At 46.5% G+C, this 20971-nt stretch overlaps 1 protein-coding gene across 1 annotated transcript in view; it reads left to right on the forward strand.

The window, feature by feature from the left end:
• Positions 1-20971, forward strand: part of TOM1 (target of myb1 membrane trafficking protein) — a 117482-nt gene that overhangs the window by 88299 nt on the left and 8212 nt on the right. The window contains exon 11 of the mRNA XM_075573706.1: positions 19272-19392. Coding sequence (XP_075429821.1) covers positions 19272-19392 — 121 coding nt within the window. The remainder of the gene's footprint in view (positions 1-19271; positions 19393-20971) is intronic.

Consider the following 20971-nt stretch of genomic DNA (forward strand, 5'->3'; position numbering starts at 1 on the left):
GGAGTCCCAGTACCGATCCCTGAGGTACTCCACTCACGACTTTAGCCCAACCTGAAAAAGTTCCATGTATTATAACTCTCTGTTGTCTGTCCTTTAACCAGTTTTCAATCCAGGTGCATATATTTTTACTGAGTCCAATGTTCTTTATTTTGTACACCAACCTCTTGTGTGAAACCGTATCAAAAGCCTTTGCAAAATCTAAGTAGACCACATCAACTGCATTACCCTGGTCTAAATTCCTACTTACCTCCTCAAAGAAAGAAATAAGGTTAGTTTGGCATGATTTATCCTTCATAAATCCATGCAGACTATTACTAATAATTTTGTTTTCCATTAGGTATTCCTGAATATTATCCCGTATTAAACCTTCAAGTAGTTTCCCTACTATTGAAGTCAGGCTTACAGGTCTGTAATTTCCCGGTTGTGATCTAGCTCCCTTTTTAAATATAGGCACCACATCTGCTTTACGCCAATCTTGTGGTACTGAGCCTGTGGAAATGGAGTCCTTGAATATTAAATATAATGGTTTTGCTATTACTGAGCTTAACTCCTTGAGAACTCTTGGATGTATGCCATCGGGGCCAGGTGCCATATTTACTTTAATTTTATCAAGCCGCCTATGAACTTCTTTCTCAGTTAACCAATTGTTCATTAATATGGAGGTTGTGGCTTCCTCCTGCGGCACTACTATTGAACTTGATTCTTCCCTGGTAAACACAGAGGCAAAGAATTGGTTTAATACCTCTGCTTTTTCCTTATCTCCAATAATCTGCCTGCCCATCTCACACTGAAAGGGTCCTATATTTTCTTTTCTAAATTTGTTGTTATTAAGGTACTTAAAACTTTTTAGAGTTGATTTTACTTTTGATTGCAATCCTTTTTTTTATTATCAATTTTTGCTAATTTGATTGTCGTTTTGCAACTTTTGTTACATTCCTTACTAGCTGATATATCCGGCGTTGCCCGGGATGTCATTTTTCCGCCCCCCCTCTCTCTCCGCTCCCCCTGTCTCTCTTCTCTCTCCATTCCCCCTCTCTCCCCATTCACGTCTGCCCCCCTCCCTCTTTCTCCCCCGTTCACTGCAATCCGGTCCCCCCCTGCACATGAATGTGGCCCCCCTCCCTTCACAGCTTCAGTCCCCCCCCCCCCCCTGTTCACGGCTCCATCTCCCCCCCCCCCCGTTCACATCTCTGTCACAGCTCCGTTCCCCCACACACTCACACACACACTCATTCCATCACTCACACACTCTCTCACTCTCTCTCTCACTCTCTCTCTCACTCTCTCTCACTCTCACACTCTCTCTCTCTCTTTCACACTCTCTCACACACTGTCACTCACACATGCACACACTGTCACTCACACTCATGCAAGCAGAAGCAGCCTCTCCTCTCCTCCCCCCGTCCCCTCCCCCCGTAGCTCACATGCAAAGTTCAGAAGCAGCAGCTCTCCGCTGACACCACGGATCACCCTGTCTCCCATCCCTCGTAGCTCACAGGCCATCGCCTTCTGCCTTCCCATACCTCAGGCAGTAGGAGGCTTGAGTCAGCGAGGACTGCATGTGCGCTCCTAGGAGAGGGGAGGGAGGGGGAGAGCGGAGGGGGGAGAGCCAGGGGCAGCAGTGAGTGCAGGCGGAACCACTGGGATTGCTTCACGGAGCTCTGGTGGAGAATGACTGTACATAATGACGTCACCCTGCGTTCCACTCAGAGACCATGAGAGCCAAAGTCTGCCCGTAGTCAGGCAATGAGAGCCAATGACAGCCAAGGCCCGTGCCGCAGTTAGCCAATGGGAGAGCTTGACAGCCAATGAGAGCGCGCACAAACCCACAGACAAACATCCTGACAGACAAACATTTCAGTATATATATATATATATATATAAAAGTTCTATTTTTCCCCCATGACATACATATATATATTTCTGATATGATGCCTCCTTCCCTTCTGACTTAAAGAATCTAAACGCCTGCCTCTTCTTGTCCATTTCCTCCCCTACCTGTTTATTTAGCCACATTGGTTTAGACTTATTTCTTTTATACTTATTACCCGAGGGTATACACTGGTAAGTGTGCTTTTCTAACAATGTTTTAAAGACTGCCCATTTATCTTCCACATTTTTCCCAGCAAAAACATCATCCCAAAGTATTCCTTGTAGATTATTCCTCCGTTTTATTAAAATCTGCCTTTCTAAAGTTTAAGGTCTTTGAACCCAAGTAATACAGTATGTTTTTTTTTATCATTTATTTCAATTTGAGACCATGTTATTATCACTGTTACCCAAATGTTCCAGGACTTGAATATTTGTTATTACTTCTACATTGTTTGATATGACCAAATCCAGTATTGCCCCTCTCCTAGTTGGTTCCTCAATAATTTGCGTCTTATAATTGTCTTTAAGCACCCCCAAAAATCTGTTTCCTTTTGTTGTAATGCTAATCTCATTGCCCCAGTCTATGTCTGAATAATTAAAATCCCCCATTATGCAAACATGACCCAGTTTTGATGCCTTCTCGATTTGCAAAAGTATTTTAGCTTCCTCAATCTCACAGATATTTGGTGGTTTATAGCATATCCCTACAAGCATTTTATTTATACTTTTACCTCCACTGCTAATTTCTATCCACGAGGTCTCTACATTTTCATCATTCCCTTCATAAACATCGTCCCTTCATAAACATCGTCCCTTATAATATGTTTTAGATCCGGTTTAACATATATACATACTCCACCTCCTCTTCTATTTGCTTGACCTTCTGAAAAAGGGAATAACCCTCTAAATTAACTGCCCAGTCATGAGTTTCATCCCACCCTGTTTCAGTAATACCTATGATCTCATACTCTATATTTAGTTTATCTGTTTCTTGTCCCTCCCCCCTCCATCCTAGTTTAAAATCTCCTCCAACCTTTTTAACATTCTCCCCCCTAGCACAGAAGATCCGTCTTCATTGAGGTGCAATCCATCTCTACCATAAAGATGGCACCTCTAAGAAAAGGCGTCCCAGTGCTCTAAAAACCACAATCTGACTCCCCGATCTGCAATGTGCTGAACTTGAGCCCCCAGGAGACAACAAACTGTTTGGTTCATGCGGTCATGACAACAGATTGCCCTATGTATCTTCCTAATAATGGAGTCCCCTACCACCACAATCTTTCTTGTTCTCTGAGTATCCTGAGTCCCCTCTGTGCTGGAGGAGTTATTCCCCTGGCTGCTAAAGGAATCAGTCTCCACCAACCTTGGCATTTCTGCCTTGACACTCAGAGTATCTTCACTCAATATGACAAATCTCTTGGGATGGGCCAGCTCAGAACTGGCCTGCTTCTTCCTCCTTCCCCTTCTAACTGTTACCCAGCTGCCTACCTGTTCCTCACTCACAGCACCACCATCTACACCACTAGCCCCAGCCAGGGCCTGCACAGTGAGCACTAAACTCCTATGAAGATTGTCAATGTCCTTTAATATTGCAAGTTTCCTCTTCAGATCAGCAATCTCTGACTCTAAAGAGGCCACCTGCTCACACTTCTCACAGCGGTATGCTCCCTGGAACAGCTGCCCCAAGTGCACATACATGTGGCAAGATGTGCATTGAGTGGCATTCTCAATCCTGCTCATTGTTGCAACTATATTATAAGTGCTAACAATTAACTGTACTTCACTATACTATACCTTGTTTCACACCTTCCTTGTTCTAACTCCAGATTTAATACAACCAGCACTTAAAATTAAACAGTCACACAGATCATGACATGAAAGCTCAGGATTCGTTACAAGCCTCTGTTGTACATATGGACACACACAGCAACTAGATGTGTTAAGTTAGGATAGGAGAGAGGAAAAAAAGTTAGTTACAGGCTTTTAATTACCACACAATCTTGAAATAAATTAACCACCCTGTACACTCAAAGTTCAGCCGCCCCTGCTAGTATACACAGCACTGCACTTCCTTTCCCTTCTGGTTCTAGCTCCACAGTTGATACCACCAGCACTTGAAATCACATAGTAATCGGGGTTGCCAGATCTCTGGGTATCGGGGTTGCCAGATCTCTGGGTATCGGGGTTGCCAGCTCTCTGGGTTTGACCCGGAGACTACAGGTTTTGGCCACGTATCTCCGGGTTACGGGTTTACCTTTTAAACTTCTGGGTGGTGGCGTTCGACGGCGGCAGCGTTCTCCCGGCATCTGCCCCTGTAACTCCTGTCAATATGGCTGCGCGGCATCAAATGGCGCCGTGCCAGAAGAATGCCAGTTGCTGCTGCTGCTGCTGCTGCCGAAGATAAGCACTACATTTAAAAATGTTATCTCCGGGTTAGCATTTAGTCGAAGGTGGCAACCCTGACAGTAATCCAGTTACACGTCCAAAACAGAGCTCCTCATACTTCTTCCCAAGCCTGGCCCTACTACCGCCTTCAGCATTACTGTTGGCTACACGGTCATACATCCAGTATCGCAAGCAAGCTGCCTAGGGGTCACATTCAACTCCTCTCGCATTCAAAAGGTTGCATTTTTTCTGTCACAATATTACAAAGATACGCCCTTTCCTCTGTTGCTCAACTGCAAAAACTCTGAGACAGACCCTCATTCTCTCCCGTCTCGACTACTGTAACCTCCTGCTGTCCGGCCTTCCTGCGTCTCCCCTGCAATCTATCCTAAATGGTGCTGCCAGAATCACTCTACTCTTTCCTAAATCTGTCTCGGCGGAGTCTCCCCTGATGAAATCGCTCTCCTGGCTTCCTATAAAATCCCGCATCTCACACTCAATTCTCCTCCTCACTTTTAAAGATTTACACTCTTCTGCTCCTCCTTACATCTCAGCCCTAATTTCTCGTTATGCACCATCCCGACTCTTGTGTTCATCTCAAGGATGTCTTCTCTCTACCCCTTCTGTATCTAAAGCCCTCTCCCATCTTTAACCTTTCTCACTGACTGCCCCACACCTCTGGAATGCCCTTCCCCTCAATACCTGACAAACACCCTCTCTATCCACCTTTAAGACCCATCTAAAAAGGCACCTCCTTAACGAATCATACAAGTAGCTCCGTGGCTAATAGTATACACCTGATACATAAACCTTGGCCCCCTGCAGACGCACTTACCAGAACGCCCTCCTACTGTCTCTGTACATTCTTCCTACTTTCCAATTACATTGTAAGCTCTTTGGAGCAGGGACTCCTTTTCCTAAATATCATGTGTTATTTGTATTACTTGTTATTTATATGATTGTCACGTGTATTACTGCTGTGAAGCGCTATGTACATTTAATGGCACTATATAAATAAAGATATAATAATATATTCTTGTATAGCGCTGCTAGTTTTACATAGCGCTTTACAGAGACATTTTGCAGGCACAGGTCCCTGTCCCTTGGAGCTTACAATCTGTGTTTGGTGCCTGAGGCACAGGGAGATAAAGTGACTTGCCCAAGGTCACAGGAGCCGACACCAGGAATTGTACCAGGTTCCCCTGCTTCAAAATCTGTGGCAGTCCGTGTCTTTACTCACTGAGACGTACGTACGTATCAGGATACCACACAAATACAACCACCCTCCGCCCCCCACCTTGTATCAGGATACCACACACACACACACACACACACACACACACACACACACACACATATCAGGACTCGTATCGGGATAACACACATACCCTACCTCATAACAGTATACCACATACACACCATCAGGATACCACACACATCAGGACTCGTATCAAGATAACACACACACACCCCTCCTCATATCGGGATACCTGTAAGGAATCGGGGAACACGTCCTTTGCGACGTGTTCCCTCCTTACCTGTCTTATCTCAGACCTCCGCTCTGACACCAGCGCAGCTCGTCTAGTGTGCGACGGAGCTTAGCTCTGCCCCCTCGGATGCACCGCGCTTCCCTCACGTGCTGCGTGCACACGTTACGACGTGCACCGCTCCCCAGCTGCGTGGCAAGTATTCATTTAGCCCACTTGTCTCCTGCAGCCAATCATTGCCTCTGCGGAGGCCGCGCCTCCGCCTCCTTTGCTTCTGGTTCCTGTTTCCCATAAATGCCCTGCTCTCACTCCCAGTCATTGCTGAGCATAACTTGTTGTAGCCTTGAGCTATGTCCGTTGTGCCTTGCTCCTTGTCCTGTGTTTATCCTGCAGTTAACTCGTCGTGTACCGACCCGGCTTGACCTGGGAACCTCTCTGAATACTGACCCCGGCTTACCCTCGACCTTGCGGATATCTCCAACCCGGACCCCGACTATACGGACCTCCACGATTCTAACCTCTCCAACCCCAGACCATGGCTAACAGACTTGACTATTCTGAACTCTCCAAGACCGTGGCAAGTATCCACCAACCCACTCTCTCCAACCCAGACCCAGCTACGTTTGACAATCGCCTGCCAGGTACACTTCCGTGCTGTGGGTGTGTGGTTTAATACTTCCCCACCTCAGTACTGGGGTCCTGTCTTGCTCGTGGGCAGCGCAAGCGTTACAATACCACACACACATCAGGACTCGTATCAGGATATCGCCCCACCCCCCCCACCTCGTATCAGAATACCACACACACCCTACCTTGGTACCACTCACACACACACACACACACACACACACACACACATCAGGACTCGTATCAGGATACCCCACACACACAGATCAGGACTCGTACCAGCATACCACACACACACACACACACACACCTCGTGTATCAGGATACCCCACACACACCCTACCTCGTATCAGGATACCACATACCCAGATCAGGACTCGTATCATGATACCACACACACACACAGATCAGGACTCGTATCAGGAAACCACACACACACAGATCAGGACTCGTATCAGGAAACGACACACACACAGATCAGGACTCGTATCAGGATACCACACGCACACACACACGCACTGTGTGATAAAGCTACATCCTTGCCCCTAGATACCCGTACACAAGGAGAGCTAGGAATAATTTTTACAGAGTGCCGTCTAAGTGTCACACAGATGTTTGCAGTTTGTGATGCAAACACAGAACTCGTGACTCATTGATGTCGTTAGTCAGTGTGATTAATTTGCATAATTACCACTTGTCAGACGCAGAATGGAAGTGGCCCCTGTGACCCTTTTCCTATGCGATGATAGCCTCCCGGTGCAGCGTTCGTGCTGCTCTAATTTGCAACGAGTACATGGAAATATTTCCACCCGCGTCACGCTTTTTGTGGCTGGAGAGCGAGGGAGCAGCGGAAATATGGATTTCTTCCAAATAATTTTGCCAGGAAATATCTTAAATAAAATCTTAAATCCGTTACCCCAGAGGGTTTGCAATACAGTATGGCCCAGCTACTTAGGCTGGTGACTGCCGTGCATTCCCGGTGTTGTCCAACAATTGCTGATTATTTATACGGGAGGTGTCCGAGGCAATCCAAGCAGCACTTATATATACATTTTAATTGTATTTTTATTTTTTTTAATATATGCAGCCTTTGATTACCTTCAATGAAAACTAATTACCTGAGCTGCCTATCGATAGGCAAAGATCCTGCTTCCCCGGGTTCACTAAATGGCTGCCTTTCAGTTTCATTCAATCCTTCAATCAGTGTAACTCAGCAGCTGCTATGTATCCATGTATTATTAAGGTAACATTTATTGTTACAGTTTGCAGCTCAAACTGCTGGTAACATTGGCAACAAATTATTCCAAACAGGAAAGTGTTGCAAAGATCTTGCACTGTTGGGAGGTGGGCTAAAGCCTGCTATAGAAATCAAAGGATGCTCAGTACTGTATATTAAACCTCATTAATCATGGCATTAGGAGTTGTCTAATCATTTTTAAAAATGTAGTGTGTCATCTAATACTACAGAGCTGATTTATATAAAAGCAATCACACATGTTGGCTATGGGATGGATTGCTCGGGCATCGTGTTACAATAAGATGTGTACATGCTGAATATCTGACGTAATATATTTCACCTTTTTCCTAAGGCAAAAAATTCCTTTATCTGATGTAAATTTGGGGCCTTTGCTAGTAGCCTTCATAACCCGCTTATCAAGACTTTTTAGCTGTTATCGGCCAAAAATGCCTACAGCGATTCAGAAAGCCTCGATAAGTGGACTGAATCGCCATTTTTGGTTCTCGTCAAAAACACATCGCCAAGTGAGCCGCGATAAGCCACTTATCGCCAGTTTTGAAATGTGTGCAATTCTAGTAGCCTCGATAAGGTTATCGAGGCTCTTCAATGGCGATTTCCTCCCAAATTGCTCTCGCCAGAAAAAGTTGGCGTGAAGCTACTGAGAAGCTTCAGAGGCGGCGGCGAGAGAGGGACTTAGGGAAAAAAATGCATTTTCCTGCATCGGATTGATGCCGGGAGTCTCCGGAGCTGATACTGCACCGACACACTTTATTCGAGCAAATACCCAGTATGTACCTGGCAGATACCTGGAATGCGCCGCTCCTCACCTCTGACAAGCCCCGTTGCGTTTGCCTTCCCAGCCTGGGTTCATGCCTGGCTGACGGGCGGCTGATCTGTTAAATGATAATGATTAGGATTTAATAGGCTGCAATGCTTCGCGTGTCTACCAGATGGCATAAATTCATGAATTGTAATGCAGTATATATATATATATACTGTGCAGTATTGCAGCCAGCGGGAATAAAATGCTTCAATCCCTGCCTGGAAAATACCTCAATGCACTCGGGCAGAAAACAGTCACAAACCTCAATACACCCGGGTATACCCGAATTCGTGGGACTAGCCGAGCTCGAATAAAGTGTGTCGCCAGTGTACACATGAATACCAGCACCAGAGGCCCCGGCATGAATCCCATGCATGAAAAATGCATTTACAGACAACTTCATTACCTTAGCAGCTAACCGCTAACGCAATGAAGGGGTTAACTACATTATATTGTTTATTGAGGTTAGCGGCGTGGGTGAAGGTGGTATTTGGCCATTGGTGGGTGTTTAGGCTTTGCGGGGGGGGGGTGTGGGTGGAGGTAACCCCTTCATTACCTTAGCGGTTCATACCACGGCGGTAATGAAGGGATTAACCCCTCCGGCTACCCACCCGGTAGGTATAAAAACCCACCAGGGGTCAAATGCCAACTTCACCCATCCCCTCTACCCACAATAAACATTAAAATACACAGCAACCCTACTACCCACCTCCTCTCCAACCAACAACAAACCCCCCTGCCCCACAGATACAGTACAGTAATGAGCAAAATTACTATTGTCCAGATATGGATAATAGCTCATTTGCCCGTTCTAAATCAAACATTAGCCAGCCAGCATAAATAAAGTAAATAAAACTTCTACTTGCCCCTAACATCATGAAGGGAGTCCTCATCAGCATACTCCAGGCCTATGTCCTCAGTTGGCAGCAAGAGTACAAGAAAAAATAAAATCTAATGGCCCCTAACCCCTTAATCACCTTAGCTGTTAATAACCACTATAATAATTAAGGGGTTAACCCACCCTCACCCATTACCTACCCGGGAGGCCTAACCAACTCCCCGGCACCCATTGATTGGCACAGTGGTACATCATAGCCATATTAGATTTCATCATGAGCAACTAATATTCATATTTTTGTAAATATCTGCAAATTCATGGATGGCGACCTATACACATATGATAATCAGCATAAGCCACGGTATCTTTCACACAAGAAATCATTCAGGAAAAAATTAATCAGGGTTTCAAACAAACTTTTTACATAAGGTAGCGTGTGTTATTTTTACAGAGACTTGCACTCTGAGCCCCCACGGGCGAAGCAGCAGTTCCCTGCTTCTGACTCTGATAGGGGCACTCTCTCTGCCAATGACCAAAATTACCACAGTTAAAACAGGCACCATTATTCTGAGCTATTCTTCCTGATTGATTTCTGGGATCAGCATAAGATCTCCGTCTATTCTGCCCTCTGCCTTGTATCCTACCTCGGTGTTGTCCATTATCAAAATACATTGCCTTATTCTCTTGCCGAGAACAACCTGCTGCATGATCTACAAACGGGTCACAATAATAATCACCAGCCGTTTGAGCAACAAATTCCTCAGGAGTCTGACTAGGTTTACACTTGCATTTAAAAACTTGTATATTCCTAGGCTTCCCTCCAGAGTCCTTCTTACTCATGTAAGCACCCATTAGTAGCTTATAGAAAAACAGCTAAATTATGATTAATAATTGCAGATAAGTAATAATACAATTCCTTTACTTTACACAATATACAATGGTCGTTCACCCAGATCAGAGATGACAGTCCAGTCGTGCACAAAATTTTGTCAAAGGACTCTAACCCAATCCACAGTCACAATTTAGGTTACTGAATTCCCAGAGGAGGGTGAGACAATGTAAAAATCAATTACATTTACTCACCGCCTTTGTGAATTTCCACTTCTGGACACTACAACTGAAAGAAACCTTTTCCCTGTCAATGAGCTGGAGGCTTCTGTGACTGGGTATGAACATACAGCACCTCACTGCTGCAGACTCCACGGAAGCTTTATTCACGCACTGGCACTGTTATCTCCAATCTGATAAACGTACAGGCCCGGGAAAACGAAAGAACCGACACACAGACAGTGTTTCAACCCTTCCGCCTCAGTTTATTAAGCATAGGGTAAAGATTTTTATACAGAAAAAAGAAAGTTTTGGTTTGAGGCGTAACGTAGGTGTAACCTGGGTGTGGCTTAGATTAGAGGCGTGATTTATGGGCAGGACATATTAGTGGAATGATTTTGGGGCGTAATTCTCCCTATACAGGCTATGTCTAAATACATAGCCCATTCATTTTCTGTTATCAAAAAACCTTGAATTTCTCTAGACACTTTGTTAGACGATTTTACCTCTCAGAGAACCAGTTTATTGTTTATTAAAACAGCAGGAAGCTGACAACATAAAAAGTATCTTAGCAAAATCCTGAGGAAAGAGGAAATGTAATTTGGCAGAAGCTGAATACATTAGAAATTATATTTCAGCAAAAGGCTGACTGCAGAATCTTAACAGGTTATGAACAGACAAATGGATGGTTTAACACAAATGCAATTTCTGACCTTACCTACTGTCCCTAACAGATTGGCACAGTGGTACAACATAGCCATATAATATGGGCATGATAAGCCACTATAGCAGTCAATGGCCAACCTTTACAAGAAATCATTTAGCCGAAAAATACACAACAATTAAAGAAATACACAAGCACCTATATACCACAACAATAAAATAACTACAAAGCCTCAACTACACATCAATAAAATTATTCTAACACCAAAACCACAAACGAACAAAAATTATGTTATACCAAAATACAATTAAATACACACCTAACCAACAAAACAATTCCAGAAATAGAACCGCTACCCAATCCTAAAATGTAATAAAAACTAGCCATCCAAATACCAAACAATTTAGTGAAAACACTAAACAGAAATAGAAAAAATAACAATCAATTCAAAACAAGCATTTGCCAAAAAATGCATTGCCTGTCACTGTATTTATCTGTAAAAGTTGCATAGATTAATACATTAGCAGTCAATGGGCAATTAAAAACATGAAAATAAAAAACATGAAAAAAGACGGTTACATACATTCAATATTTATCTTACCCTGCGAATCCCGGCATATCTGCAAGCTCTCGACCCGCGATGTCAACCACTGCACTCTGACTCCATCCTCCTTGAAGATCAAGTACAAAAATCTTCCTTCTTTCACCTTCTATCTTCATCTGTCATTCTTTTCTTTAATCTTCTATCTTCCTTAGTAGTAATCCAAAGTACCCCAGTTTAAATCCAGCAACGGGAGTTGCCCCGTCATCTTCTTGAGCTAAAATGAGACGGAACAGGCCTTTTATAGGGCATGTGACGTCACATTTTATGGTCAGATGGTACAGCTTCAATCTGATTGGACGCTGTATCATGTGACCAGCTTTTAAAAAACATTTTTAAGGATGTGACGTCATCTCTAAGGGAGGTACGTCACATCCTTAAAACGACATGGCTCATATCACGTGGTATTACAGCCAATCAGATTGTCTTCAATCCCATTGGATCCTGTACCATGTGATAGGTCACATTAGTTTTTAAGGATGTGACATCATCCCTTAAAGTGATGTCACATCCTTTTTAACCAAGGGAACATATCACTTGGTACAGGAACCAATGGGATTGAAGACAATCCCATTGGCTGTAATACCATGTGATATGAGCCATGTCGTTTTAAAGATATGACTTGCCTCCCTTGGAGATGACGACGTCACATCCTTAAAAAAAAAAAGCCTGTCACATGATACAGCGTCCAATCGGATTATAGCTGTACCATCTAACCCTAAAACATGATGTCACAGGCCCCATAAAAGGCCTGTTCCATCTCATTTTAGCACAAGAAGACGACGAGGCAACTCCCGTTGCTGGATTTAACATGGGGTACTTTGGATTCCAACTAAAGAAGATAGAAGATTAAAAAAAAGAATGACAGATGAAGATAGAAGAAAGAAGATTTTTGTACCTGATACTGATCTTCAAGGAGGATGGAGTCAGATTACGGTGGATGACGTTGCGGGTCGAGAGCTTCCTGATAACTGGGATTCGGAGGGTGAAGACAGGGAAGCAGGTGGGGTGGCCTGCTTCCTGATATACAGGCCCCGTTATGGGGTGCCAGTATCTCCTATGCATTTAAATGTCTTGTGTCTCATGTCTCGCGTCACGTGACCGGGACATTTTAATGCATAGGAGATACCGGCACCCCATAACGGGGCCTGTATCTCAGGAAGCATGGTGTCCCCAGACCTGAAATTAACGCGGTTCTGCTCCGGAGACCCCCTGTTACGTACACTAGTATTACATTTTGTATTAAAAACCCTGCGATCACTGGTGAGATATGCGCAAGGAGAGGCGGCTCTCTATGCAGCTGGGCCAGATCGCTGCAGATTCACGGGTGAGACCTTTTGAGAAAGGCAAATATCACATCGCCGATCCTCGTAAGTTTTTTTTTTTTGTCTGGGAAAGAGGCCGATTCTAGTAGCTTTCATAAAGGCTTTCTGAATACCGTGAAAAATACACTGAAAAAAACGGCGGCATTACAGGTCCAGCGAGAGGATTTATGAAGGCTACTAGCATAGGCTCCATTGTGTACAACAAGAGTTTACATAGACTTCCCTCCCCTTATCTCTTTCCCCTGCCTTTATCTCTCTCCCCCTGCCTTTATCTCTTTCCCCTGCCTTTATCTCTTTCCCCTGCCTTTATCTCTTTCCCCTGCCTTTATCTCTCTCCCCCTGCCTTTATCTCTCTCCCCCTGCCTTTATCTTTCTCCCCCTGCCTTTATCTCTCCCCTCACCTTATCTTATCGCTCCCCCTCTCCTTATCTTATCGCTCTTCCCTTATCTCTCACCCCCCTTAAATAGGCTCTCTCCCCTCCCTTAACTCTCTCCCCTTATCTTATCTCTATCTCCCCTCCTCTTATCTCCCTCCACTTACCCTAGCTCTCTCCACCTTATCTTATCTCTCCCTGGCCCTTATCTATCTCTCCCCTTGTCATTATCTCTCTCCCCTCCTCTTATCTTGCCCCCTTCCCTTATCTCTCCCCCCTCAGCTTATCCTATATCTCTCCCCTCCCCTTATCTTCTCTCCCCCTCATTTTATCTCTCCCCCTGCTGTTCTTTCTCCTTCCCCCTTCTCTTATCTCGCTCCTCCTCAACTTATCTTATCTCTCTCCCCCTCCCTTTACCTTATATTTCTCCACTATATCGTGCCTCTCCACCTTATCTTATCTCTTTCCCCTCCCTTATATAATCTCTCGGCGCACACCTTATCTCTCACCCCGCCCTTAACTTATCTCCCTGCCCACCCTTCTCTTATCTCTCTCACCCTTATCTTATCTATCTCTCCCCTCCCCACCCTTCTCTCTCTCTCCCCACCCCTTCTCTCTCCCCCCCACCCCTTCCCTCTCTCCCCCCCACCCCTTCCCTCTCTCCCCCCACCCCTTCCCTCTCTCCCCCCCACCCCTTCCCTCTCTCCCCCCCACCCCCTGCCCTTCCTCTCTCCCCCCACCCCTTCCCTCTCTCCCCCCCACCCCTTCCCTCTCTCCCCCCACCCCTTCCCTCTCTCCCCCCCACCCCTTCCCTCTCTCCCCCCACCCTTCCCTCTCTCCCCCCCACCTCTTCCCTCTCTCCACCCCACCCTCTTCTTCTCCCCCCACCCCTCTCTCTCTCCCCCCACCCCTTCTCTCTTCTCTCACACCCACCCCTTCTCTCTTTCTCCCACACCCACCTCCTTCTCTCTTTCTCCCACACCCACCCCTTCTCTCTTTCTCCCACACCCACCCCTTCTCTCTTTCTCCCACACCCACCCCTTCTCTCTTTCTCCCACACCCACCCCTTCTCTCTTTCTCCCACACCCACCCCTTCTCTCTTTCTCCCACACCCACCCCTTCTTTCTTTCTCCCACACCCACCCCTTCTCTCTTTCTCCCACACCCACCCCTTCTCTCTTTCTCCCACACCCACCCCTTCTCTCTTTCTCCCACACCCACCCCTTCTCTCTTTCTCCCACACCCACCCCTTCTCTCTTTCTCCCACACCCACCCCTTCTCTCTTTCTCCCACACCCACCCCTTCTCTCTTTCTCCCACACCCACCCCTTCTCTCTTTCTCCCACACCCACCCCTTCTCTCTTTCTCCCACACCCACCCCTTCTCTCTCTCTCCCACACCCACCCCTTCTCTCTCTCTCCCACACCCACCCCTTCTCTCTCTCTCCCACACCCACCCCTTCTCTCTCTCTCCCACACCCAGCCCTTCTCTCTCTCTCTCTCTCCCACACCCAGCCCTTCTCTCTCTCTCTCTCTCTCTCTCTCTCTCTCTCTCTCTCTCTCTCTCTCTCTCTCTCTCTCTCTCTCTCTCTCTCTCTCTCTCTCTCTCTCTCTCTCTCTCTCTCTCTCTCTCTCTCTATCCCACCCCCACCCCTTCTCTCTCTCTCCCTTCTCTTATCTCGCTCCTCCTCAATTTATCTTATCTCTCTCCCCCTCCTTTTACCTTATATTTATCCACTATATCGTGCCTCTCCACCTTATCTTATCTCTTTCCCCTCCCTTATATAATCTCTCGGTGCACACCTATCTCTCACCCCGCCCTTAACTTATCTCCCTGCCCACCCTTCTCTTATCTTTCTCACCCTTATCTTATCTATCTCTCCCCCTCCCCACCCTTCTCTCTCTCTCCCCACCCCTTCTCTCTCCCCCTTCCCTCTACCCCCCACCCTTCCCTCTCTCCCCCCCACCCCTTCCCTCTCTCCCCCCCACCCCTTCCCTCTCTCCCCCCCACCCCTTCCTCTCTCCCCCCCACCCCTTCCTCTCTCCCCCCAACCCCTTCTCTCTCTCCCCCCACCCCTTCTCTCTCTCCCCCGACCCCTTCTCTCTCTCCCCCCACCTCTTCTCTCTCTCCCCCCACCCCTTCTCTCTCCCCCCACCCCTTCTCTCTCCCCCCCACCCCTTCTCTCTCTCCCCCCACCCCTTCTCTCTCTCCCCCCACCCCTTCTCTCTCTCCCCCCACCCCTTCTCTCTCTCCCCCCACCCCTTCTCACTCTCCCCCCACCCCTTCTCTCTCTCCCCCCACCCCTTCTCTCTCTCCCCCCCACCCCTTCTCTCTCTCCCCCCACCCCTTCTCTCTCTCTCCCCTCACCCCTTCTCTCTCTCTCCCCCCACCCCTTCTCTCTCTCCCCCCCCCTTCTCTCTCTCTCCCCCCACCCTTTCTCTCTCTCTCCCCCCACCCCTTCTCTCTCTCTCTCCCCACCCCTTCTCTCTCTCTCCCCCCACCCTTCTCTCTCTCCCCCACCCCTTCTCTCTCTCTCCCACCCCTTCTCTCTCTCTCCCCCCACCCCTTCTCTCTCCCTCACCCCTTCTCTCTCCCCCACCCCTTCTCTCTCTCTCCCCCCACCCCTTCTCTCTCTCCCCCCACCCCTTCTCTCTCTCCCCCCACCCCTTCTCTCTCTCTCCCCTCCACCCCTTCTCTCTCATTCTCCAACCCCCACCCCTTCTCTCTCTTTCTCCCACCCCCACCCCTTCTCTCTCTTTCTCCCACCCCCACCCCTTCTCTCTTTCTCCCACACCCACCCCTTCTCTCTTTCTCCCACACCCACTCCTTCTCTCTTTCTCCCACACCCACCCCTTCTCTCTTTCTCCCACACCCACCCCTTCTCTCTTTCTCCCACACCCACCCCTTCTCTCTTTCTCCCACACCCACCCCTTCTCTCTTTCTCCCACACCCACCCCTTCTCTCTTTCTCCCACACCCACCCCTTCTCTCTCTCTCCCACACCCACCCCTTCTCTCTCTCTCCCACACCCACCCCTTCTCTCTTTCTCCCACACCCACCCCTTCTCTCTTTCTCCCACACCCACCCCTTCTCTCTCTCTCCCACACCCACCCCTTCTCTCTCTCTCTCTCTCTCTCCCACACCCACCCCTTCTCTCTCTCTCTCTCTCTCTCTCTCTCTCTCTCTCTCTCTCCCACACCCAGCCCTTCTCTCTCTCTCTCCCACACCCACCCCTTCTTTCTCTCTCTCTCTCTCTCTCTCTCTCTCTCTCCCACACCCACCCCTTCTCTCTCTCTCTCTCTCTCTCTCTCTCCCACACCCACCCCTTCTCTCTCTCTCTCTCTCTCTCCCACACCCACCCCTTCTCTCTCTCTCTCCCACACCCACCCCTTCTCTCTCTCTCTCTCTCTCTCCCACACCCACCCCTTCTCTCTCTCTCTCTCTCTCTCTCCCACCCCCACCCCTTCTCTCTCTCTCTCTCTCTCTCTCCCACCCCACCCCTTCTCTCTCTCTCTCTCTCTCTCTCTCTCTCTCTCTCTCTCTCTCCTCTCCCACCCCTTCTCTCTCTCACTCTCTCACTCTCTTTCTATCTCTCTCTCTCTCTCTTTCTCTCTCTTTCTCTCTCTCTTTCTCTCTCTCTTTCTCTCCCTCTCTTTCTCTCCCTCTCTTTCTCTCTCTCTCTCTTTCTTTCTCTCTCTCTTTATTGGCACTCTGATAAGGACAGCTTGGACTATGGGGAAGCACTTCATTGACAAACCTGCCCCCCTGCAGAGGAACATAAGAAATGCAATTTGCAGTTAATTTCCATGGAAACAAAAGACAAAACATTACGTTTAGCACTGTTGGATTAATTTTTAATGATTATAATTCCATTGCACCTTTAACATTTGACTCTGTCTTAAGCAATAGCAAAGTATTACATCTCTCCGGATCTTGCAATATATCCCATATCCCATTGCTATGCCGCTTAGTTTTCAGCCGCTGGGCAGGGCTTCTTGTTCATTATCACCATGGGATAGATCAGGGGTGTTCAACTCCAGCCCTCAAGACCCCACCCCCCCCAACAGGTCAGGTTTTAAGGATATCCCTACTTTAGCACAGGTCACTCGGTCTTTGACTGACCCACCTGCGCTGAAGCAGGGATATCCTTAAAGTCTGACCTGTTGGGGGAGGGTGCGGTCTTGAGGACTGGAGTTGAGCACCCTGGGTTAGAGGGTAGTATGGGTAACAACACGATTACATTTTGGCAGATCTTTACATAGTGACATAGATGAGGTTGAAAAAAGACGTACGTCCAAGTTCAACCTATGCTAAATTTAGACGACAGATACTTTATCCTATATCTATACTTACTTATTGATCCAGAGGAAGGCAAACACAAAACCCAGTGTCATATCATCCAATGATATCTCATAAGGGGAAAATAAATTCTTTCCCGACTCCAAGAATTGGCAATCGAGATCTAGTTTTCTGGACCCAGTACTTTTCCTCCCCCACTGGATAATATATTTAGGTGATCACATTTGCTTCTATTTTCTGGCAACGCCTCTGATTTGATATATATTTTTTATACCAAACAATGAAGCGAACTTACCCAGTTTAAAATGCATTTATTCAGATGCCGTATTCCTATTTCTCATCTTTTATTTACGTTATAATATTCCCGTTTGGCACATGGAGACGCACAGCATCCTTTATCTGTCACCCCATCACCTATAGCGAATGGCAGATACAGTAGATATCTAAGAAAAGGTTAGATTTCTGTAGAAAGAAAAAGTATACAGGGATATAGCAAATAAGTTAAATATTGGAAAGATGTTGACCCAAGAGGAAATCTGATTGCCATTAATGGAATCAGGGAGGATTTAAAAAGTGTGTGTGCTGAGCACGCGCGTTTTAAGTGAAACTTCTTTGTCTTTTGTCACACACATTGTATTTTTATGGTGATGTTTTTAATTAAAAATCAAAACACAATTTCAGTGACAAAACACAAAGAAGTGTGACTTAGAAAGCGCGTGCACGGCACACCCTGTTTTTGTTATTTGCACTTCTATATTTATATTAGCTGTGTGTGTGTGTGTGTGTGTGTGTGTGTGTGTGTGTGTGTGTGTGTGTTTCAGCACCGGGATCTCTGGGACGCTGCTCAGTCCCTCCATTCTTCCTACCATATCCTTGTTGCAGGGTCTTCTTTTTCTCCCTGCCTTGTGTTCCCGGCTCCTCTCCTCCCCCTTTGTCCATCCTCTCTGAGGTGACGTGGAGGCGCATGCGTACAGGCCCATGGCCATGCGTACAGGCCCGCGGCTATACGCAGTAGCTGATGACCGTTAGTACACGTGGGCTGGAAGAGGGTGGGCGTGAGTGTACTGCGCATGCGCTGGGTACAACCTCTGTGTGACCTGTTATGCGCATGCGTGCGACTGGCACATGCGTGCGACTGGCACATGCGTGCGACTGGCACATGCGTGCAACGGGGGGCCGTTTTTTTGTTATAAAGCAATACATTTTTCTCATGAAAACCCTGTAGGTGCCAGCAAAGAAGCTTCACTTCAAAAACTTTGTTAACCATTATGAGACCTAATTGGTAAATGTTTTCCTGGGAATTTTTGTTTGCTTCTTGTGGATCAATATAACTTTAAATATGGGCTAAGTGTCCGGTCCAAGCAGAATTTAGCAATGGTTGAACCTGATGGACACCTGTCTTTTCAACCTAATCTACTATAATGCTGGACGATAAATAAGGATGTATTGGTTAGTGGGACCAAACCATTGTCCACAAAACAAAAGGTCTTCTTTGGAGGAGTTACAGTCTTTGTGCATGTCGGGATCTGTTGATGATAATAAAATATTTTGCTTGTATTGCGGCAACATATTCCACAATGCAATACAATGTAGGGTGGGAAGTCCATAACATTGTATGTACACGTTAGTTGAGACAATAGGACGCAGGTCTCTTCCCAGAGGCGCTTACCATGTATTTATCTCCTCTCTCTGTAGACGTGAGCTCTGGGTCGGTGAGTGGAACCCTCCAGTCTTTAGAAGTCACGAAGAAACCAGAGGACGAGTTTGACATGTTCGCTCTCACCAGGGGAAGCTCGCTAGCTGATCAGCGCAAGAGGTGAGGGCAGAGGTTTGCTCACGCCTGCCACGTAGAAATGGAGTTGTATCCCAGCACCGAGGCTGTCACACCATCCAACCGCAAACCACTGGGGACGATAATTCCTTCTACTCATGTTCCCTCAGTGGGGGTTTCGTATGATGTCTTCCAGCTGCAAGAATGGGGCATATCAAATTTAGCAACGTATTAGCTACATAGATACATACAGTAGTAGATTAAGTTGTGAGATGGGTTATGGGAGAAGGAATGGTCCAATGAGTAAAGACACTGACTGGCACTGCAGCAACCTGGTTCAATGCCCGATGTCGGTTCCTTGTGACCTTGGGCAAGTCACTTTATCTCCTTGTACCTCAGGCACCAAAAACATAGATTGTAAGCTCCACGGGGCAGCGACCTGTGTCTGCAAAATGTCTCTGTAAAGCGCTGCGTAAAACTAGCAGCGCTATACAAGAACATGCTGCTATTATTATTATTATTATTATTATTATTTAGGTTGAAAAGACATATGTGCAAGTTTAACCCAAATTCAGACGACCAATACTTTTCCTATATTTGTATTTACAATAGTTTTATCCAGAGGAAAGCAAACAAAAAACCCCAGTGACACAACATCCAATGATATCTCATAAGGGGAAAATGACTCCCTGAATCAACATCCTTCCCATGTTTACTATTTGGTATATCCCTGTATGCCTTTCCTTTCTAAAAAAGATGTTCAACCTTTATTTTAACAAATCTATTGTATCTGCTATCACAGTCTCCATGGGTAATGAATTCCACAGTGTAACTGCCCTCACTGTAAAGAACCCTTTCCTTTGTTGCTGGTGAAATCTCCTTTCCTCCAACCTTAAGGGATGACCCTGTGTCGTTTGTACTTCCCTTGGGATGAATAGGGGAAGCGCTATGTGCTTAGTGCTCCCTTTCATGGACAGCTCGCTTCAGCTTCTGCCACAATATTTCAATGGGGTTTAGGTCTGACTTTGACTAGGCCATTCTAAAACATGGAATTTCTTCTGCAGCAATTCTTTTAGAGATCTGCTTGTATGTTTAGGATCATCGTCCTGTTGCATGACCCACTTTCGCTTCAGCTCATTGACGGATGGCCAGACATTCTCCTCTAGAATCCTCTGATTCAATGCAGAATTAATGGTTGTGTCAATGATGTCAAGCCGTCCAGGTCCTGAGACAGCAAAGCAGCCCCAAAAATCACACTCCCACCACCATGCTTGACGGTTGGGATGAGGTTCTTCTGTTTGAATGCTGTGTTTTGATTTTCACCAAACAACATAACATTTCTCATTCAGGCCAAACGGTTCTACTTTTTACTCGTCTGTCCATAGAACCTTGTTCCAGAAGTCTTGTGGATCATCTATGTGCTCTTTGGCGAAATTCAGATGCGAAGCAATGTTCTTTTTAGAGAGCAGTGGTTTCCTTTTTGGCTATCCTTCCATAAACACCATTCTTGTTCAGTCTTTTTCTGATAGTTGAGTCATGAACACTCACATTAGCCAAGGTGAGAGATGCCTGCAGATCCTGGATGTTACTCTGGGGTTCTTTGTGAATTCCTGGACTATTTACC

The sequence above is a fragment of the Ascaphus truei genome, chromosome 17 (genome assembly GCF_040206685.1).
Source record: "Ascaphus truei isolate aAscTru1 chromosome 17, aAscTru1.hap1, whole genome shotgun sequence".
Classification (NCBI taxonomy): Eukaryota; Metazoa; Chordata; class Amphibia; order Anura; family Ascaphidae; genus Ascaphus; species Ascaphus truei.